Genomic DNA, 23,170 nt, shown 5'->3' on the forward strand with positions numbered 1-23,170 from the left:
CAACCTTCTAATTGATAGATGGCCTTCTCTATCTGTTGTGCTACAGCCACTACTAGACCATATTTAATCCAAATGTTTAAGTTTTAAAATAATTTCTGTTTATATCAGTGAAATTTTAGAGCTGCGGAGACTGAAATCCCAGAACTTTCCAGAGTGAATCCCAGATCTGTCTCAAGTTACACCAGAGTTTTAACCTCCACTCAGTCATAACTTTATTTAAAAGTCTCCACACAAATTCATGGATCGTTATCACAACACGCGTATGTGTGAGTGTGTGCGTGTGTTATTTTTAGACTGAGCTACTGAGGGAAAGCAAATGTCAGATCAGGTCAAAGACATAAAGTGTAAGTGTTCAGACATTAACAGCCTGAATGCTGTTTAACGATCCTGGCTCAGGCTGACCTCTGCTGTCTTTCCATGACCCTTCCTCTTCTCTTTAGCCTCACCTCCAACCAGTTTGAGGCAGTCTGAGGTTTTTTTATGTTAAAAGGGAGTTTTTCCTCTCCACTGTCACCAAGTACTGCTTATAGCATATCATCAGATAGTTGGGGGTTTCCCTCTAATACAAACCATTCTGTGACAACTGTTGAAAAAGAAAAGTTTATTTGAACTCTTGCTGATTTCAGACTTTGAATATGGTCAAAGGTGAACATCTTCCAGAGCACCACACGGTAATCTCAACACACTAAGAGTCAGCACAGACAGAGGAGCTTAACAAAGGATGTTTGTGTCTTCAAAAACATAGAAAGTGTCACATTTCTGTTTCCTAAACAGTCTAGCAATGAAGCTCAACATATCCAGGCTTTCTCTGTGTTAGCTGGCTCGATCAAACTTAAAACCCCAGTCAGATGTTCTCAATGCATTCACATTACAAGGGACATTTTGCAGGTCATTTGACTCTTCTCCTGCACAAAACGACCGTTTGACTTCCAGCTTCTCCAAACAGAGATGTTATCAGATAATAATGATGATAAAATCCATAATGAGCATAACCATCTGGAAAAAAAAAAAATCAGAAACGGGTTAAGCTGTTGATTTGTGGCATAGAGCTGTACAATAAAGATTTGAACTGCAGTTAATGATTTTCTGCACATTAGAGCTTTGAGACTTTAATCTGGATCCATGGAAAAACTTCCTGCCCCGCAGCCTGATGAAGGAGATCAGAGTGAATGAATGTGATTGGTTGAACAGGTGCTGTGCGTTCTGTGTTTCCAGCAGTGTGAAAGAGACTCCGATTCAAATTAGGTTGAAGAACATTTATATATTTTCTGCATTACCACATGAACTCAAACTCTGAACGTAACCTGCTCCCAACCAGATAATGTGTTGAGTATCAGTTACCATGATGATTTAGTGAGGCAAAAAGCAACATTTTCATGACACTAACATTAATTTCACACCCCTAGGGTGAGTGAACACTGGACATCGTATTGCAGGAAGTGGATAAGTCTGACAGGAAGTGGCAGAGTGTGAAGCAGTTTGAGTCGTTGGACTCCAACCAGGCATCGGATCTTCAGTCTGCAAAGCTGCATCAGAGGATGAGGAGGTACTGAAGCCAGAACACAGAAAGAAGGATGGTATCAAGATTTCAACCAAACTGAGGCTGCAGGATTAACAAACTTTACACTGAGAGTGCAGAGGGATGTTTTAAATGAACTCTGGAAATTGTTCTTTATTTTCTCAAAAGTTAGGAACTTAATAATACATGTTATTTGACAGTGCCTTTCAGAACACTCAGGGACACTGTACACAGCAGAAAAATAGAAAACAAGCATAAAAACAGGCAATTTACAATTTTGCTCCCCATGGTGGCAAGACGGGGGGAGGGGACAGAGAGAGAAAGAGAAGAAGAGGATCTAAGACACCATGATGGAATGGTGATCTGAACCAAATCAGAGCGATATGGAGGGGAGAGATGATGAATAGCCTTAAATGTATACAAAATTATTTTAAAATTGATGCGATATTTTACCGGAAGCCAATGAAGCTGCTGCAGGACAGTGGTGATGTGGTGAATAGAAGGGGTCCTGGTGATAATACGGGCAACAGAGTTCTGGACACATTGAAGCTAATGGATGGATTTTTGAGTAAGACCAAAAAGAAGTGAATTGCAGTAGTCAATCTGAGAAGTAACAACGCTATGAACAAGAATGGCAGTGGCCAACTTAGAAACTCCTTTAGTAACCAAGGAGCCATAACCATGGTTATGGCTCCTTGGTTAAGGAAAATAAAGATAAAGGAGGATGCAGAAAGCTTATTAATCTACCAAAAGACTCATACACCCTAACTGTAAAACACAAAAGTTTAGTTTGTAGTTGTCTATCATCCTCCTGGCCCTTACTCTGATTTCTCAGACTTTGTGTCTGGCTTAGTGCTCAGTTCAGATAAAATAATTATCTGAACTTAGCATCTACATGATGTAGATTATCATGTAGATGCTGAAAATGACAGCCTCCACACAACAACTTTAAACTCAAAAGGCATCTCCCAAATGGAAGTGAGCATGCTCACCTTTTTAATAGCTGTTTGCTAGCTAAATGTCCCTTCTTATTTTAACAGTGCAGAAGACCATATTATAATATGCATTTTGGGACTTCAGATACTCAAGTAAGGGTTTCCACATGTCTTCAAATTCTGCTATTTTCCTTTGACTATAGTAAGTCAGTTTCTCCATTGTAATATCAGTGGCCATTTATTTTATTCATACATGAACTGAAGGCACCTGCATTTTTCTCCATGATAAGACTATCATCCTCCTGGCCTACAGGAATCCACAGTCAATTAGAGTTTACTTGAGTTAACAGTAACATTGTTTTGGTATTTACAAGAGCACACATTTTTGCTTCATAGGATAGCTACATACCAACAATATCAGATATAGTCTGAACAACAGTCTTCCAGCATTTCTTCAGTTTTGAGGAGTCCCATAGACAATAAAACGTTTCCAGTATGCCTCCAACCATGGCAGACCTTTATCATAGGACATCAAAGTTGTGAAGAACATGGAAATATGACCTTTCTTGTTTAGATTTTCAAGTGTGAGACTCTGAAGTTGAATAAATGAAGTTTCTTAATTATAGATATTTAAAGCAATGCCTTTTAGGAATGTTGATAGTTTGACAAAGCTCATTAAGCAAGAAAGTTGCCATCTAAATAAAGGTCTCCTGTCCTCTTCACACCCTTGCCAAACTTTATTTTATAACCACCGTCTGACCTTCCTGTTGTGAAATATGTATTTATCTATATTGTGGAATAGCAAGAGATGTAAGGGATATTCCCAATATGGCAGTTGGCATTGTACCAATCAATAAATCAATACAATTTTGGAGAAAATGGTTTGGTCCTTGCCAGTCTTGGTAGCCGGGGATCGGTCCGCCAGGACCTCTGCTCCTGGCCGCCGCCTGGCTCACAATGCACCCGACCCCTATGGTGCCTCCTGCAGGTGGTGGGCCTGCAGGAAGATGGGCCCATGTCCCTTTTTTGGGCTGTGCCCAGGCGGGCACCATGGACTAAGGCCTGACCACCAGACACTAGCCCTCGGGCCTGGCTCCAGGATAGGGCCCTGGTAACCCTATCCCGAGCAGGGTTAACTGTTCCCTCGATGGTCCTGTCATAGGGGTCTTCTGAATCGCTCTTAGTCTGGTCCCTCACCCAGGACCAATTTGCCATGGGAGATGGACTGGTAGGGTAGCGGCGGAAATGGGCTTCCTCCGAAGGATGGCTGGCCTCTCCCTTAGAGATAGGGTGAGAAGTTCGGCCATTCGGGAGGGGCTCAGAGTAGAGCCGCTGCTCCTCCACATCAAATGGAGCCAGTTGAGGTGGTTCAGGCATCTGACAAGGATGCCTCCTGGGCGTCTCCTGGGTGAGGTGTTCTGGGCATGTCCCACTGGGAGGAGGCCCTGGGGTAGACCCAGGACATGCTGGAGAGATTACATCTCTCGGCTGGCCTGGGAACCCCTGGGTGCTCCAGTAACGCTGTGAGGAACCTTGGAGTCATTTTTGACCAGGATATGTCCTTCAACGCACATATTAAACAAATTTGTAGGACTGCTTTATTCAATATGTGCAATTTCTCTAAAATTAGAAATATCCTGTCTCAGAGTGATGCTGAAAAACTAGTTCATGCATTTATTACTTCTAGGCTGGACTACTGTAATTCATTATTATCAGGATGTCCTAAAAATTCCATGAAAAACCTTCAGTTAATCCAAAATGCTGCAGCAAGAGTACTGACAGGGACTGGTGAGAGAGGGCAGATTTCTCCTGTACTGGCTTCCCTTCATTGGCTCCCTGTTAAATCCAGAATTTAAAATCCTGCTCCTCACATACAAGGTCTTAAATAATCATGCCCCATCTAATCTTAATGACCTTGTAGTACCATATCACCCCATTAGAGCACTTCACTCTCGCACCGCAGGCTTGTTCCTAGAGCAGGGGTGTCCAAAGTCCGGCCCGCGGTCCATTTTTAATTGGCCCTCAAGTAATTTTATAAATAGAATAGGAAATGGCCCGCACTTCAACTTTTGCTTGAGTGTATTGCACTTCTTAGTTTTAACACCAGGGGGAGCTACTGATGATCAAGGCAGTTGCTCTACCAAAAAGGACAATCACAGAAGAAATTTACCCCAAGTTACCAAATATGGCAGAACCAAAGAAGGGAAAGGTAGAAAGTGAGTGCAGAAAGTTTCAGACACGGTGGGAGAGTGAATATTTCTTCAAAGAATTAAAGGGGAGGTGTGTCTGTTTGATCTGCACTGAAACTGTGGCAGTTGTGAAAGAGTATAATGTACGACGTCATTATGAAACCAAACATCAGGCCTATGCATCCTACACTGGTGCTGAGCGAGAGCAGAAATTAAAGCAAAGGGTAGCTATCCTGCGGGGTCAGCAACAGTTTTTTTTCGTGCTCAAATTGTCCAGGAAAAGGCTACAATAGCCAGCTATGAGGTCGCCCAACTCATCGCAAGACGTGGCAAGCCTTTTTCAGATGGAGACCTCATAAAACGCTGCCTCGTTAAAGTGACCGAAATAATGTGCCCGAAAAAAGTGCAGGACTTCAACAATGTCAATATGTCCAGAAATACAGTTGTGCCACGCACTGAAGACTTGTCAGCCAACATTAAACTGCAACTGTCTGATAAAGCTGTGCTTTTGATTTTTACTCCATCGCATGCGATCCGAGCACTGATGCCACAGACACCGCACAGCTGCTAATTTTTTTTTTTTGCGGGGAGTGGACGAGAGCACGAGCACTTTAGGTCAGTAAAAAATATATTCCACAGTACCCGTGTGTTAATATGCATGCATGTGCAGGTACACATGCTTCAAATATCAATAATGCGCATCAATTCTGTCACTACCCTGCTTTTGCGCACCACTTTCTTATATGCGTTTTTCTTGTTAACACACAGAATACACACCGCTGTGCACAGCGCACGCACACGCAAAGTCAGCTGATCTCATCTGATGCAGATCTGCTCCTTGATCAAGTGACATTTGTCCGGATTTTTGGCACGAGTGGCGTACGATGAGCACCGCAGCTGGATGGCCCGATTTACATACCCAGCGCAGCTGATACTCACCAGAATAATTTACTAAAATTATATGGACTCATGTTATTAAGTCCAGTTCAGTCTGTTAATGTTGATAACCGTTTCAAACGAACGTTAATAGGTGTGTTGCTAAGCCTAAGAACTTAAATAACAAGCTTGAAATGTACCCGTCCCATTTTCCCCTTTATTGTTTTTTCTCTGTACTGTAAATCTTCTGTCCAAGAAGAAATCTGCTGCTGTTCTGAGAATGAGCTACCAAAGCTTTTTCTGAATTAATCAATAAAGATCCATTTATGGAAAGCTGTGATGAAGGCAGTTTTGTCTTTAATTATATTCAACAATATAACACATTTGACCGCTTTTAAATGATTTTTCTAACTTTAATACACTAAAGTTAAGGTTATATACCTAATTTCTAGTAAGTGGCCCAGCCCCTCCTTTTTTATGTATGTGGCCCTCAGTGAAAAAAGTTTGGACACCCCTGTCCTAGAGTATTTAAAAGTAGAATAGGAGGCAGAGCCTTCATTTTTCAGGCCCCTCTTCTGTGGAACCAGCTTCCAGTTTGGATTCAGGAGACAGACACTATCTCTACGTTTAAGATTAGGCTTCAAACTTTCCTTTTTGGAAAAGCATATAGTTAGGGCTGGATCAGGTCAAATCCTCCCTTAGTTATGCTGCAATGGGTGTAGGTTGCTGGGGGATTTCCATGATGCACTGGGTATTTCTTCTTCACTCACTGTCTTAATAGACCCTCTGCACTGAATTATACTTGTTATTAATCTCTGGCTCTCTTCCACAGCATGTCTTTTTCCCTTTCTCTCTTCTCTCACCCCAATCAGTCGCGGCAGATGGCCGCTTCTCCCTGAACAGGGTTCTCCTGTTAAAATGAAGTTTTTCCTCCCCAAGTGCTTGATCATAGGGGATCATATGATTGTTGGGTTTTTCTCTTTATTTATTATTATAGGGTCTACCTTTAAATATAAAGCGCATTGAGGTGGCTGTTGTTGCGATTTGGCACTGTATAAATAAAACTGAACTGAATTGAATTGAACTGAACTGAATGGAAGTTAACTATCAGAAATGATAAAAGGTGTGATAAAGAAAGGGATGCCAAAGAAATACAGCAAACCATAACAACAATGCTCAGTGGCTAGAGGATCTAAGAGCAGATCACAGCAGCTTCCTTTAACAGGATCCAGTAACCATTATAGTAGCAGACATCCAAGAAAAGGTCTCAAACGTGAAGAGCAGGACATCACCAGGCCCTGACATGGTTCAGAGGTACTGAAGAGACCGGTACCATGCAACTGCTAGCCAATAACCTGCCTCAGTACCACATAGAAGCTCCTGGCAGGCATCATAGTGGCCAGAATGAACAGGTGCAAGGCTCAATACATGTCCAGGGCACAGAAAGGAATAGCCAGGAACACTAGAGGCGCAAAACACCAGCTACTGGTAGATAGTGCAGTCACCCTAGACTGTTAGATCAGATTGACCAACCTGTGCACTGCCTGGATTGACTACTGTACAAGAAAAGCCTCACATATGGATTTTCGAATACCTAAAACTGTACGAGATCAACAGGACGCTAAGTCTTCATCTGGAATTTAATGGGCATGTGGTGAACAACACTGGTCAAATGCAAGACACTTGCACAAGTCACTATCACGTATGGGATTTACCAAAGAAATGCTTTGTCCCCACTGCTATTTTGTATGGGTCTGAGCCCCTCATCCAGATCATCAGCAAGACTGGCTACGAATTACTACAAATTACGAATTATATTTGTTAAGACAATTGCTAAGGGGTTCATTTTTAAAATCTTAATTAAAGAAACCCTTTTCCAAGTCCAATATGGTGATAAATCAAATAAATATGGTTATTATATTATTATTAATTTCCTGTCACATGTGTGTGTGGTTCAGGTTTCTTACAAGCTTTTAGTCTGATCAGTGCCCAGTCGCCTTGACTCTCCAGGATTCCAACCAGTCGAGAGCATAATCGGATATGACTGACGTAGTCCAGCAGCATCAAGATGATTGGACCAGGTGTTGGGCAAAAAGACATGCTGGAGATGGCCTCACAAAACTGAAAAAAGTTGAAGACCCTCACTAACTAGCACATGGACATTCTCATTTCAGATTTTTATTCACAACCCACCTGAAGGTGGTGCTGTGGTGGCAAATCTCCGCTAAACTGCAGCTCTTCAATGGGACGTCGTGATGGTGCGATGGCAGGATGTGGTTTCTGGCCATAGGAACACTCAAAACAGGAATGGGCATCACAGCCATGGTCCAAGAGCAGTTTGAGCACAGGAAGAGAGTCCATGCTGAGCATGATAGCCGATGGGAATGAAGACAGCTGTGTGGAGACCTGAGCACTCACATCAGCACCGTACCTCAGCAGCAAAGCTGCCATGTCCACCCAGCCGAGCCGGACAGCAATGAGTAATGGGTTGAAGACATCTAGGTTGGGGTTTGCTCCAGCAACCAGCAGCATCTCTGTAGCTTCTAGGTTTCCATTGTAGACTGAGAAGTAGATCGCTGTACTTCGGTGGTCTTCATAGATCCTGGACCAGTCCTGCGACAGCTTGGCATTGACATCAAAGCCAGCCTCGATGAGAAGCTCCATTATTTCATCCCTGTTCCTCTCTGCAGCAATGTGTAGAGGACTGATCCCACAGCGCTGGACTCTGATCCTGCTGGTTACTGGGATCAGCATGGATACGACACTGAAAACACAGAAGCACAGATCTCTCAAGGAGTTACCTTTTTAATCCAGAAAAAGTTTTAATAAAAGGTAGAGCTGGGCGATATAAGATTTTTTCATATCACGATATGTTTTTTTCATTTCAGGCGATAACGATATATATCACGATATAAGCCAAATAACTATATTTGTAAAATTTAAATGTGCCGTTGCTCACAAGTAAAATGTGAAATAATTAGCAGCTTGTTTTAATTAAAATATTTATTTCCCATAATAAGTTCAACAAGGCAGATGTAGTTAAGGAACATGAGACTTCAGTTTCAGATAAATAAAGGCAAATATTGCAAACTACACAAAAGGCAGCCGCTAAAGCGTTTAAGTTTCAAAATAGAACAAACAAAACAGACCACTAAATTGTCAATTCCACTTAGAAACAAAATATTAATTCTAAAAACAAATCTTAGGTCGTTTTACAGAAGAACAGACAAAATTGACTAACTTTTGTCAATATCAAATAAACAGAACTAAAAGGAAATTCTCAATCTCTCCTTGTTGTATAGCTTAGCTTTTCAAACAGTTTTAACAGTTACTTTAGTCTGACAAAAGCCGAATGACGAATTAGCGCTGTAAGGAAGAGGACTCCCTTACTACATTTATTTGTATTATATTATCTGTATAGCACTTTAGAGCACACCTTTCACTTTATTAAAAGCACCTTATCAAGCACTTTATTTATCATTGCACTTTAAGCATGGATTTGCACAGTAAAACATTTGCACACAAGTTTAAATATTTATTGATTATTTATTGGGAATTTTAAAATCAGTTGGTAGCCTTGATTCAGATCCTGCACAGCTGCTCCTCATCAAGGAATGTGGTGGTTGTCTGTCAGGAGAGAAGAATGGTGATTGAGATTGTGATTAAGGTTTACCAGTAAGGAAAACTAATGCAAGTGTGTGTGAAATCTAGGAAGGAAAGTGGCGCAAATAAGTGTTTGTAAGATAATGATTACTCACCTTTCTTGCCTGTGTCCTCTTCAAGGTGTTTGGGCAAATGTTTCCCGGGGGTCCAGACACCATTTAAAGGTTCCGGGAGAGACCATGGGTAAAGAGAGTGTGGTGAATCTTTTTGTGCTTTGGTTTCTGGGTTTTTATAATATTGGGTTTGGTGTAACATTAAAGTGTGAAATATTTATTAATATGACAATGTGAAATGTATTTATGTATTTATTTATTCTAATTGATATATTATATACTGTGGTGGAAGGTTGGGATTTAAGAATTTACCTAAGAGTGGAATAATGGTTTGGTCTGTGACAGCTGAACATATTTAAGGCTGCTGGTTGTCATTAGAGGAGGATATATTGTGCTGTGAAGAAGCTCAACAAGTGAATTGTTGTAAGGAGAGCTGTATGGCAAATAAATACTTTTGTTCCACTGCACTTGCCTTCGTCCCTCTCACTGTGTTTCCAGCCGCTAAGGGCTGCCCTGTTACAAGCGCTTTCAATCAGAGATTGAGCATGCACCGCTTTATTGTATTTCCAGACTTGCTTTCGGCACAGTGCGCGCTACTCTGTTTTTTGTCAGACTTGAAATAGCCGAAATACCTTCACACTACGGAACTTCTGTGGCCCTTCCGTTCGACAAGCTCTCCGGTATTGGAACCATCATCTGTTTTTTCTTCGGTAACCTTCGCTCACGCTCTCGGTTGATTTTTCTCTAGTTGGCAAACTCCTTTCCTTCATTACCCGGGCTGCACGGCTGCAAAAACAAATACACATGTGCGCCATGGCGCTAGTGCTGTACGTAACAAGTCACGTGACGTGACGCTGCGGCTGTGATTGATTCGGCTCTGCGCTACTTAATTTGGATTGGCTGTTCTTTTTTTTTTTTTAAGAGGACAAGAGAGATGAGGCCTATCGCAATAGTTTAATTTTTCTATCGAGAAAAAGTTATTTCGCAATACATATCGTTGTCGTTTTATCGCCCAGCTCTAATAAAAGGTTAGTTCAGACTCATGCAGTAATGGATCCTATAAGTTATTCAGACCGTGCATGGTTGTTCTTAACAGCCACATGAAGAGGTAGGAGTCCAGCCTTTGTGGGTCTGTTGGCATCAGCTTTCAAAGTAAGCAGTGCCTCCACAGCTGAAACGTGACCATTTTTAGAGGCTTCATATAGCGGCGAGGCTCCGTCTCCGGCCTGTGCATTTATATCTGCACCTGAAAAACAGACATTCAGTTTCTGACAGTAAAGATAGTTCTTATCCAGGTATGTAGTACTGACCTTTGTGTGCAAGCAGTTGGATTATATGTGCATGTCCATGCTGTGCAGCGGTAAAGAATGGCTGTATACTGTAGATGTTTTTCAGCTTAAGATTGGCACCAGCATCCAGTAACATCTTGCAGAGCTTCAGCTGTCCATGTCTGCAGGCTTCATGAAGAGGTGTTCCCCCCTGAATGCAGGACCAGTTAACCTGAGCTCCTGAACTCAGGAGCAGCTCTACGATGGCTTTGTTTGGATTCTCACAGGCTGGAACACAGCAACAGATCAGCAGTTTGTCTGTAACACTATTCAGTCAATGATTAACTCTTACAAACTTACACTACTCCAATGTCAATAGTACAGACACAGCTTCCTCATGGTAGCTGACTCTGGACCATTAACCTTTAACACTATATCTCATAACATCCTTCTTGACAGACTAGCCTCAACTGGAATCACTGACAGCCCTTAAACTGGTTTAAATCCTATCCCCTGGGGCTCACCTGTTTGTCTTCTATCTTCCTTCTCTTGGTCATATCTTCTGTAAATGTATTATCAGTTTTTATTGCTTTGCTGATAACAAGCAGCTTTACCTGTGTACCAAACCCACTTCTGCTTCCCCAACCACTGCCTTCTGCATTTGCCTGCACAATGTATGTGTGTGAAACCAGAGGCTTATACTACAAAGCAAGAATATGTTTTATATTTGTTAAGCCACTCTTTACTAAAACTACCGAGTGTACCACAAACTGTGCATTGCATTGTCTTGATGCATACTCAACCATCCAGGTAAGGAAATCACAAAATGTTGATTCTGTTCTTCTGGACATACCGTTTTCAATGGGAGAAACATTTCTTTTCTTATCCAAGTGTCTTCTTCACTCTCGATGCATTGCATTGTTAGAAGAACGTCCATGCATTAAGTTTGTTAAACAGTGTTGCATTAATATTTTTATCAACACATGATAACATTTCTGGAGTAGGTGGCATTCCAAGGGATCATTTTCTGTGGAAGAAGAGTCACATGATCCCGGAAATCCACCTTTGTGGTTGGTCAGATTCTACTAATGTCACCTTTCATTGAACATTCAGGCCAAACCCTGTATTAACTTGATAACCAGCTTTTTATGACCACTTTTCCTATTCACCAATGTTGGGGTAAGTGAACCCAGAAAACAGAAAGATACTCTGGATTTTGTTCTTTCCACTGACACCTCCTCAATTTCTCCAACTCTCTGGTTAAGAGTCAATGTATCATCCTTGACAGAACACTTTCAGTCCATCCATCCATCGGTCCATTTTCTTCCACTTTTCTGGGGCTGGGCTGCAGGGGCAGCATTTTAACCCTGCTACGGTGTTCATTTTTTGGTTATACAGGGAGTCTTGCTGGGTCTGGTGGACTTTTGGGGCTTTACTAACACTCCTTATTCTCAGTAACATAAAATATTATATTGCACCAGCATCAAACACTTACCCCAGGGTCTGCAGATGATGGTGCTGTAATTAGGCAGGATGTGGCACCATCGTCTTCCTTCTGAATCCTCCTCACAATGGCTGCAGAGACTGGGGTTCTTGGTTCTTGGTTCTTCCAATTTGAGTTCTTCCAATTTGTCTCACCAGTGTTTTCCCCAATTCCTCAAGAAAGAGACGCCTCTTCTGCAGCTTTCCCCTATTCCACTCTGGGCTCAGTGACATCCAAATGACGAAGGCATTGTACGCGGCGATATCTAACATGTCAAAAAATATCACCAAAGGCCATCATAGGGTCTTCCTTTTGCAGCTGTAAGTAGTCACCAGCTTATCGAGGTTGTCCACCTCATTTCGGGCTTTTGATGCTCCTAGCCACAGGTGCTCCCGTCCCTGTGCAGTGTACTCATGAGCAGCAGCACCTGTCTTTGGTACATACCATACCAGGGTCGTATCAGCCATCTACACACACATTGATTACTGAACAGGCCTGTCCTCTGTTTTCAGTAACTGGGGGAGGGAGCTCGGACTTGTTTTTGCATACTGTTCCCACCATAGTCAGCTTCCGCTTTAGCAGCGGAAGCTGCAACAATTTTTTCACATCGCATAAGCTGGGACAGGTCCCAGCTTATGCGATGTGAAAAAATTGTTGCACGTGATGTTGTGTCCAGAAAGTCCATGAGCCATATCGAGGACCACTCTCATGCCTTGATTTTTCTCAGGGGCTCCTTCATTGTGTTTCCCTGAGTAGACCTGCAAGTTCATGCATAAGATAAAGCAGCATCAGAGGCAGCCCAAATCTTTATACCATACTTGGCAGGCTTAGATGGTATACACTGTCGAAATGGGCAGCGGCCCCGAAATGGCATCAGCTGTTCATCAACGGTGACATTGAGGCCAGGATTGTAAAACAGGGGGAGACCGGCCACCCATTTGTCCCACACCGTCCTGATGGCAGCTAGCTTGTCTCTCTGCCATCGAGCTGGTCTATCATCATGGTCATCAAAATGGATGGTCCTGGAAATCATTTTGAAAGTTGTCAGAGACATCGTTGACCAGAAACAACATCGTTGGCCAGTTTCTGCATCTCACAGGGATTCTGAAGCCCTATAGCTGCCTGCTTACTGGCTGGTCCTATCGCTTGCTGCTCACCTGCTGGTCTTGGGGCTGGCTGCTGGCGGGCTGGTCCTGAGGTTTGCTTGCGTTTTGAAGCTTGCCGACAGGCTGGTCCTATGGCTGGCTGCTCATGGGCTGGTCCTGAGGCTCTTTTATACTTCAGAGCTGGCTGATGTTCATCGTCCTCTTCAAACTCAGTGTCACACTCTGAATTTTCAGAAATATGATCCTCGCATTCTGAAACGTATTCCTTTGCATCACCTTTAAAACTACCTGTCTCTTCCAATATCAACTATAGGGCAGTCTGAACAGAGAATCACTTTGCCATCTTGATCAGTTATGGTATGGAACCACAATGACAGAGATATTTATAGTGTCAGGTCCCCAAGATTCCTTCCCTCAAGACAGAGGGTGAAATGTGCGGGAATGTGGGTGCAGACAGTGTAGGGTGCTCCAATTTTGCAAATGCTGCAATCTTGTGCGGGGGGGGGGGGGGGGGGGGGTAGCACTAGTGGGTAACACCTTGGTCAATTCACATGCTTTACTTTTTCCTTCTCTCTCTCTCTCTCTCTCTCTCTCTCTCACACACACACACACACACACACACACACACACAGACATAGGCCCAGAGAGGAGGAAGAAGGGAAAATGAGGGTACACAGGACCTAAGACTTCCACGACCTGTGTCTAGCAAAAGACACAGGTCGAAGACCCTGTATGTGATACAAATGTGAAGGTGATATGTGTGTGTGTGTGTGTGTGTGTGTGTGTGTGTGTGTGTATGTGTGTGTGTGTGTGAGAGAGAGAGAGAGAGAGAGAGAGAGAGAGAGAAGGAAAAAGTAAAGCATGTGTGTGTGTGTGTGTGTGTGTGTGTGTGTGTGTGTGTGTGTGTGTGTGTGTGTGTGTGCGAATTGACCACACACACACACACACACACACACACACACACACATAGGCCCAGAGAGGAGGAAGGGAAAATGAGGGTACACAGGACCTAAGACTTCCACACTTTTCCTAGACATAGGTCCAGTGGACCCGAAGACCCTGTATGTGATACAAATGTGAAGGGGGGTGACACAGGGCGAGGTCAGTGTGAATGTTTTCTGATTTATGTTCCTCACAGAAAATTGAGCCAAGGCCAATGAATCTCAGTTTGAAAAAATAATTATTTCTATAATTCTTCTTAAGCTAAAAACTGAAAGCGGGTCACACAGACCCGAAGACCTTATAAGGGTTAAGAAAGCATGTCCAGACCTCCTTCCCCCCAGCCACCTCCTTCAGCTCATCCAGGGGAAAACCAAGGCATTCCCTGGCCAGCTGAGAGATCTAGTCTCTCCAGCGTGTCCTGGGTCGGCCTCAGGGCCTCCTTTGACAGCAAATTGTGACTTAGTTTTAGTCATAGTCTTTTGACTAAAGTCTAATCTAGTTTCAGTCATAATTTAGGCACCTAAATTCTTTTAGTTTTAGTCCAGTTTTAGTAAACTAAATACCATAAGATTATCGTAGATTAAATCTGAAGTTGTTTCAGTTAACTAAAATATATAAAAGGGGAAATGTTTGCCGTGTTTTTACTGCTATGAGTATGAACAGATGAGTATGAACAGTATGAACTGATGATTATAAGTGCCTTATTTTACTAGACATCAAATGTGAAGTGGGTCCATATGTCTTTTCCCTGCAGCATGGGAGGGTTTCCCCCCCTATTTGTCAGTAAATGATCAAATTGTGCATATCTAACCTAACTGCACAAGGAGATCATTTCTGATTGGATCACTTCCACTATAAAGGAAGCAGTGAAATGCTTTCTCCAAGTCCATAACACAGATGTAGACTAGTTGGGCAAACACCCATGTATCCTAAAATATTCTTCAGAGAATAGACCTGGTCCAGTGTTCCATGACCAGGACAAAAGCTGCATTGTTTTTCCTGTATCTGGGTTCAACTAACAGACCGAGTCTCCATTCCAGCACCCTGCCATAGACTTTTCCAGGAAGGCTTAGGAGCTTGATTGCCCCATAGTTGGAACACACCCTCTGTTCCCCCTTCTTAAAGTTGGGAACTACCGGCAATAACGGTATATGGTATTAACCAATTGAGGTGTGTTATCTGGCTTCATGGATAGATAAAGTTGGGTGTCATCTGCATAGCAGTGAATGTATAAGGGTTTAGGGTTTATGTTGTAGTAATGTATAATGTATAATGTAGCACAGAACCTTGTAGAACTCCATTATTAACCTTAATGTGTGAAGAGGCAGACCGTTCTCATTCCCGATGCATAACATACCTACGATTTGTCACATCCCGAGGTGTCCCATAGGAAAGCGAAAGGTACCCTTCCATGTCCCTATGATATGCGCCGGATTGTGGATGGAATCCAATAGAATGATGCTTCCAGCGGTAATACACGTTCCAGCCATGTATTCCAGCCCCAACCCTAACCTTAATCCTATTCCTAACCAAAGCCTTATCCCTAACCTTAACCACACTCTTAATCGTATTAGATAGTGTTTTACAAAGTGATTAATGATGAGAAAGTAAAACGAAATGTACATGTGTAGATTCATTCCAAACGGTACTCTTGTTTCCTGACGTTTCCGTATGCGTAACATAGAGACGTTTTGGGTAGCCAGAAGCGTAACATACTGACAATTTGTCACATGGTGTAATATGTTACAGTTTGGGATGAGAAAGTGTTGAAAGAGGACTCCCCATTTACATGAACAAATTGGAGTCGGTTAGACATGATTTGTCTGTATTGGTTCTAACCCTATTGAGGGACAACTCCCACGAGGGTTTAAATACCTGGGATTCTCCATTTGGTTTTAGAGCTGAAGAAGCTTCTTGGATGAGAGATGAAATGTCTTAAAGAAACATAAAGAAACCAAGTCGTTTTTCTTTCCAAGCTCCTTAAATATATATGATTCAAACCACTGAAGGTAGTACATGTGACACCTTCACTAAAGCAGTTTCTGTATTGTGTCACTGTGATGTCACAGTTCACCTGCAAATAGCGGTGTCTCCTGGGCCTTGTTGGTGATGTTTAGGTCAGCTCCATGCTTCAGAAGAAACTCAACACTGGAAACATTGCCTCGCTGACTGGCCAGCATCAGAGCAGTACCATGCTTTAAAGTATCCCTGTTCACTGAGTCAGGTGCAGCTGAGTGCAGAGAAAGGTAAAAGGTCAGACATAGAACCCCTCTGCATTAAGAAAAAAAAACCCTCCTTTGAATAAACAAGCATACCCAGTGTGTTTACTCCTCCACCTGCTGAAGTCCCTTCTGATCTAAAGTCAGACATGCTATGTCCTATCATCCTAACATGCAGAAAACATGCAGAAAATGCAAAGAAAATCACATCACACAAAGTGGAAACCATAAAAAATAAGATCCTATCCATTTGTACAGGAAATCTTGTGCCTCATATTCAATTGAATTGAATTTTATTTATATTGAACTAAATCACAACAACAGTCACCTCAAGGCATTTCATATTGTAAGGTAAAGACCCTACAATAATACATACAGAGAAAACCCCAACAATCAGATGACCCCTGATGAGCAAGCACTTGGCAACAGTGGGAAGGAAAAAACTTCCTTTTAACAGGAAGAAGGCAGAACAAGGCTCAGGGGGGTGGAGCCATCTGCCACGACTGATTGGGGTGAGGTGAGGAAGACCGAATAGAATACATGCTGTGGAAGAGAGCCAGAGATTAATGATAATTCATGATTAAATACAGAGAGGTGTATAAACACAGTAAGGGGTAAAAAGGTAAATGAAGACAAAAAACTCAATGCTTCATGGGAAGCGTCCAGCAACCGAGACCTATCGTAGAGTAACTAAGAGAGGATTTAGGGTCACCTGATCCAGCCCTAACTATATCCTTGAGCAAAAAGGAAAGTTTTAAGCCTAATCTTAAAAGTAGAGATAGTGTCTGTCTCCTGAATCCAAACTGGAAGCTGGTTCCACAGAAGAGAGGCCTGAAAAATGAAGGCTCTGCCTCCTATTCTACTTTTAAATACTCTAGGAACAAGCCTGCAGTGCGAGAGTGAAGTGCTCTAATGGGGTGATATGGTACTACAAGGTCATTAAGATTAGACGGGGCATGATTATTTAAGACCTTGTATGTGAGGAGCAGGATTTTAAATTCTGAAGCCAATGAAGGGAATCCAATATAGGAGAAATCTGCTCTCTCTCACCAGTCCCTGTCAGTACTCTTGCTGCAGCATTTTGGATTAACTGAAGGTTTTTCATTGAATTTTTAGGACATCCTGATAATAATGAATTACAGTAGTCCAGCCTCGAAGTAATAAATGCATGAACTAGTTTTTCAGCATCACTCTGAGACAGGATATTTCTAATTTTAGAGATATTGCACATATTGAATAAAGCAGTCCTACATATTTGTTTAATATGTGCATTGAAGGACATATCCTGGTCAGAAATGACTCCAAGGTTCCTCACAGTGTTACTGGAGGCCAAGGTAATGCCATCCAGGCTAAGAATCTGGTTAGATACCATATTTCTAAGATTTTTAGGACTGCGTGTAATAACCTCAGTTTTATCTGAATTTAGAAACAGGACAGTCATCGTCCAGTTCTTTACGTCTTTAAGACAGACCTCAATCAGTTGAACTCATTAAACTGATTGATCAATCGAGTATGACAATGACACCACCGTAGTAGGGCTGATCTGTGATTGAGATGAGACAGTGTACAGGACGGCAGTAGAGAATTTGTCCCACTGGTGATCAGAAAATAACCTGAAGCTAAATGTCCTTAAAACAAAAGAACTCATCATGGACTTCAGAAGGCACAGACAGGTCCACTCCCCTCTCCTTATAAACGGAGCATGGGTGAAATATGTCTCCACTTTCAGGTTTTTGGGCACCTGCAGCTCTGCTGATCTCACCTCGACTTACAACACCAACGCCTCATGACAGGTGCACTTCCTCCGTGTCCTGAGGAAGAATAACCTGGACCAAAAGCTGCTGCTGGCCTTCTACCGCTCTTCAGTGGAGAGCATGCTTTCCTACTGCCTGTGTGATTGGTACACAGGGGCCACAACTGAAAACAGGAAGGCTGCACAGAGGGTAATTAACACCACCCAAAAAAATCTCTGGCTGCCCTCTGCCAACCATGGAGGTCCACACCTCCAGACACTAACTTACACTAACAGCTTCTTCCTCTGGGCCATTCCAACTGTAAACAGGCCCTATCCCCCCACTCCCAGGCTCTGTCCAATCACCTCACAAATCTGAGGCATGGTATGAGTAACCCACAATTTTGTTGTACATGTACAATGACAATATAGGGCTATTCTATTCTATTTCTGAAGTTTAACCAATTGGTGTGTGTTATCTGGCTTCACAGATAACACACACAGTTGGGTGTCATCTGCATAGCAGTGAAAATGTATGCTATGCCTTCTGATGATACTGCCCAAGGGAAGCATGTATAATGTAAACAGAATTGGTCCTAGCACCCTGTGGAACTCTGTGGAAGAGGACTCTCCATTTACATGAACAAATTGGAGTCTATTAGATAGATATGATACAAACCACTGCAGTGCAGTACCTGTAATACCTACAGCATGCTCTAATGGCTCTAATAGGATATTATGGTGGACAGTATTGAACGTTGCACTGAGGTCTAGCAGGACAAGTACACAAGTACAGAGATGAGTCCACTGTCAGAGGCCATAAGAAGGTCATTTGGAACCTTCACTAAAGCTGTTTCTGTGCTGTGATGAGCTCTGAAACCTGACTGAAACTCTTCAAATAAGCCATTCCTCTGCAGATGATCTGTTAGCTGTTTGACAACTGCTCATTCAAGAACTTTTGATATGAAAGGAAGGTTGGAGATTGGCCTTGGTTAAAGGGTCAAATGATGCCTTTTAAAGTAATGGTTTATTTACTACCAGCTTGAAGGCCTGTGGTACACAGCAAATGATAAGAGAGAGGTTGATCATATTCAAGACTGAATCATTAACTAATGGTATTACTTCTTTTAGCAGTAGCAGTAGTCTTTCCTACAAGATTTCCTTCGGTTATAACCTGCTCTCAGTAACAATGTCACGGTTCTGGGTCCGTTGGACCCAGTATTTTGAGTTATGGTTTGGTTTAATTTTGAATGATGGATTGTTTTCGTATTCTCTTGTGATGGTGATGATTATTAGTTTCTTGTTTCTGTGTTTAAGGATTTGTGGTTTCATGTATTGTTTGAGTTCCATGTGTTTTCTGTCTCTCAGTGTCAAGTCTGCGTTCTTGTTTAGTAATTCATGTTTCCTGTTTTATTGTGAAAGTCTTTGTCTTATGTTAGTGTGTGCAGCTTGGTTCCCCCCGTCTCGTTAGCCCTGATCTCTCCCAGCTGTGTCGCCCTCCTGTTGTCCATTCCCTCATTACTACCCTGTGTATATAAGCCCTGTGTTTTCCCGTGCTCGGTGTCGTGTCGTACCATCAGATCGTGCCTGTGTGTTCACTTCATGTTTTGTTTTCGTACCAGCAATAAAGCTGAGGTTTTTGAGTTTCAAGTTAGTGTCTGAGTCCTGCGCTTGGATCCTCCTCTCCGCCTGCCCGCACGCAGAGCCCTGACAAACAAGGTCTACAGATGTCTTTAATTTCTCAGCAAGTTTAGTCAAATGGTTTAATGTAAGCATCCTGTCCTATTATGACACTTGAAGCTGAAGCATCACTGACCTCCACATGACCTCTCCTGAAGTGATTAACCACAACATAAGAGTCTGTCTTGTGGTTTAGAGGTCAGATCTCACATCAACTGATCACTGAGCAAATGTGGTGAAAAACCATTGACTATATAACAGGCATAGCCTCTCTGACCTCACTCATTGGTTTGCGGGTTTTGTTTTGTTTTTTTCTTTAAGTAAAAAGTGACCATATTTAAGTAAGAATGTTAAGCTGGTAGGGATTCCTGAAAACTGATTGGATAAACACCTATGAGGCCTAGTATTTACATAAGGGCTGAGTTATTTTTTTAAAAAGAACTCTGCCAATACGATCATTCCAGGAATCCTGGCTGACAAACTACAACAAAGACTCCACTTCCTTAGGATGCTGAGGAGAAACCATCTGGATAAGAAACTAATGGTAGCTTTTTACCACAGCACCATAGAGAGTGTCCTCACCTACTGAATCACAGTTTCGTATGTTAATTGCTCAGTAGCGGACAAGAAGAACCTGCAGAGAGTCATTAAGACAGCACAAAAGATCATTAGCTATCCCTTACCCTCTCAAGAGGACATAGCCAGCACTTGGCGTTTCAGGAGAGAAAAGGAGAAGATCGACGCTGACTTGTCCCACCTTGGACAGCACCTCATGCCCTCTGGTAGGAGGTAGCAGTGTTTAAAAGGCATTACAGCCAGGCTGAAAAATAGCTTTTTTTCCTGGGCCATCAGAACATTGAACACTAAGCCTAGTGAATGGACCTAGTGAGCCTCACTTACCAACCCTCAACCTGCAATAGTCCAGTTAATATTCAGTACAATGTTCACACAATGTTGCCAAATTTAACATTACATCATAGTGCAAAACACCAGCATGACATGGCACAATATACAATAACACCCACACTCAAGGGCTGCTGCTACCTACCAGCAAGAGCCCTTTTTGGCAGAACTGTATTTATGTGTATTTAACTTGTATATTTGCTATTTTAATGTTAATATACTCACTCTTTTATTTTTACTATCTTACTATATATAACAAGTTAACCATTTTAACTACATGTACAATTAAAATGGGTCCATGTACAGGACACAAAAATCTGGATTTCCCAGAAGCTTATGATCATGTCACCCTTAGAGTAAATTAATAAAGGAGCCTAACATTTTGTTGCATATCAGCACATTTTTCCATCATGAATGAACAGTGTGGATATAAAAACATAAGCAGGTGAATGAAGCTGAAAATCTGAAGAGGAAACATCTGAAGTCAGATGTCATGTTACAGACATAAAACTGGAGGGTTTGCCCAACCGTAGCTCAAGCTTTTGTTCAAGCAGAAGTTTTTTTAATGTGAAATACAGATGACAAATCAACCTTCACATAAAACACAAAGTAAAGCTTTATTGGTGATTAAGATCACCTTTAACTCCTGAAGTAAGGTAAGTAGCGTTGTTAGAGGCTTAATGAGAAGCAGAAAGCAGTAGGTGTCCTGACCTCTGACCAGGATCCTAATGCACTGCAGCTGTCCATAATAAGCAGCTTCATGAAGAGCGATCCAGCCTTCATCATTTGGCTCCATAAGGCTGCTTAACCGCCTCCGGACCAATTCCATCAGAGCCTCTGCATCCCCACTCATGATGATGGACTGTAACGGACTGACCTCTCTGAGGGAACACACAAACCTTCAGAACGACAGACTTGGAACCAGAGTCAGATCCAACACAGAGCCGCTGCGCTGGAATCAACACAGAGTCAAAACCACGATAACAGAACCAACAGATAGTCAGAACAAACACAGAACAAGAGTAGAACGACAGAGTCACAAGCACAGAGCAAGAACTAACACAGAGTTAGAACCACAAGTCAGAAACAAGCCCTCCCACCTCCTCACACACACACACACACACACACACACACACACACACACACACACACACACCCTGCAACCATCTCCAGACTGTCTGACACTCACTCTGAAATGTCTATTGATCTCTTGCTGCTTTCTGATGTTTGCGGATGTTTCCATCCTCTGAGCTCCATTTCATTCCGAACTGACTCACCTCTTGTAGACCTTGTAGAGAAACTGTGACAGGGCTGTGGGAGGGTTTATACAGTTTTGGATGTGGGGGACAGGTTCAGGTGCAGAAACCGTTTGCACCCTTTTGGAGGGGTCAGGACCTCTGTGTGTGGGGTTAGGGTTTGTTTGGATTGGGCCTGATGATGATGATGATGAAGCCTGTTTATCAGACAAGCTTCTCTCGACAGCGATCTGCAGCAGCTCCTCATCTGCCAGGTGACTGTAGATGCTGTAGTCATCCAGGTTCTGCTCAGAGACTGCCATGTCAGACAGAGGAACAGGAAACGGTTTGCTGTCTGTGTTTCTCGTTAACGCCAGCAGCGTGTGGACAGCAGTGGGTCATCCAAGGTGATGGCGTTTTGGCCTCAGCTGCTGCTGAATGATGTCAAGACTGTGGGTCAGCGGTGTTTGTTTCCTCCAAGCTGAAGCCAAAAATTCAAACACTGTGAGAGCTGGTGTCAGCAATATCTACTGTCCTGCACCCGAAAAACAGCCTCCACCAACAACACAGATGGAAACAGGATCGATGCACATAACCAGGCTCACAACAGCCCAGAAAACTACTAACTGATTTGTGTTATCAATCCTTTAAACCCGGTCGGTCAACAGCAGCCTGATAAAATTTGAAAGACTCAACTACTAACCCATCTCACAGATTTAAATTCAATGATTTCAAACACACAAATTTAACCTAAATTAATTCTAAATCAGAATCATTTAAAAATTGGTAAACACAGAACTGACTGTTTGATTTAAATCTAAATTTGATGATAAAAACAAAACAACATTAAAGTGGATTCAAGTGTGGTTTGAAGTTCCCCATATTCAAACATATAAAAATAAAATAAAACAAACTGTTGATTGGGTACTACCTGTGAAACAATCCAATCAGGAAGCAGCACTCTCTGGTCTGCAGCAGAAGGTCCTGGTTCAGAGTCCGAAGGTCTGATCAACTCTGAGCTTTCATGAGCCGGATCGTCAGCCAACTCTGACACTGAGACTGCAGCTGAAGGTCAGCCCCTGTCCTCCTTCTCCTCCTCCTCCTTCTCCTCCTGTCTGTCTGGTCTCACCTGTCCCCATCTGTTTGCATTATGTGTTTTTGTCTCGGTATGACAGTAAGTGTAACTTAAGTGGCTCACCTGCCTGCTCTGTCCCAACTACAGGTCATTCAGAAACCTCTTAGCATCTAACAAAGGGCCAACAGGGCTAACCTGTGATTACCTGGCCTAAAATGGTGATTGAACACAGAGCAGGAAACAATCTCAGAGCTTGACAGGTGAGGCATTCATCACATAAGCTGTGAGCTTC

General features: G+C 42.6%; 1 protein-coding gene and 1 long non-coding RNA gene across 6 annotated transcripts; both read right to left on the reverse strand.

Moving 5' to 3' along the window:
* Positions 1-586: 586 nt before the first annotated feature.
* LOC100706505 (ankyrin repeat and SOCS box protein 2) lies at positions 587-23,149 on the reverse strand. 5 transcript variants are annotated; one of them, XM_013264316.3, is made up of 10 exons: positions 22,735-23,149; positions 21,846-22,284; positions 21,280-21,449; positions 16,109-16,264; positions 10,546-10,791; positions 10,310-10,481; positions 7,713-8,283; positions 7,487-7,640; positions 1,388-1,549; positions 875-996 (listed from the first exon to the last, which is right to left on the reverse strand). In XM_013264316.3, exons 2-9 carry the CDS (start codon positions 22,124-22,126, stop codon positions 1,395-1,397), a joined length of 1,905 nt encoding a protein of 634 aa, XP_013119770.1. In that variant the 5' UTR covers positions 22,127-22,284; positions 22,735-23,149; the 3' UTR covers positions 875-996; positions 1,388-1,394. The 5 variants fall into 5 exon arrangements, with proteins under 5 accessions (XP_019201183.1, XP_005460282.1, XP_005460284.1 ...); XM_019345638.2 differs by lacking the exon at positions 1,388-1,549 and having other exon boundaries at positions 587-996; XM_005460225.4 differs by having other exon boundaries at positions 587-1,549.
* On the reverse strand, positions 9,046-9,840 carry LOC112842406 (uncharacterized). The gene is made up of 2 exons (XR_003214158.1): positions 9,278-9,840; positions 9,046-9,146 (listed from the first exon to the last, which is right to left on the reverse strand). It is a non-coding gene; the product is annotated as an uncharacterized LOC112842406 (long non-coding RNA).
* Positions 23,150-23,170: the final 21 nt, after the last annotated feature.

Source organism: Oreochromis niloticus, linkage group LG15, assembly GCF_001858045.2.
Source record: "Oreochromis niloticus isolate F11D_XX linkage group LG15, O_niloticus_UMD_NMBU, whole genome shotgun sequence".
Classification (NCBI taxonomy): Eukaryota; Metazoa; Chordata; class Actinopteri; order Cichliformes; family Cichlidae; genus Oreochromis; species Oreochromis niloticus.

Coding starts and splice junctions, on each gene's coding strand:
- LOC100706505 (XM_005460225.4), bottom strand. CDS start 22,126: ATGGCAGTCTCTGAGCAGAACCTGGATGACTACAGCATCTACAGTCAC. Junction 10,792..16,108: donor GGAGACACCGCTATTTGCAG/GTGAACTGTGAC, acceptor GCTGTGTTCCAG/CCTGTGAGAATCCAAACAAA. Junction 7,641..7,712: donor CACCACAGCACCACCTTCAG/GTGGGTTGTGAA, acceptor AACTTTTTTCAG/TTTTGTGAGGCCATCTCCAG.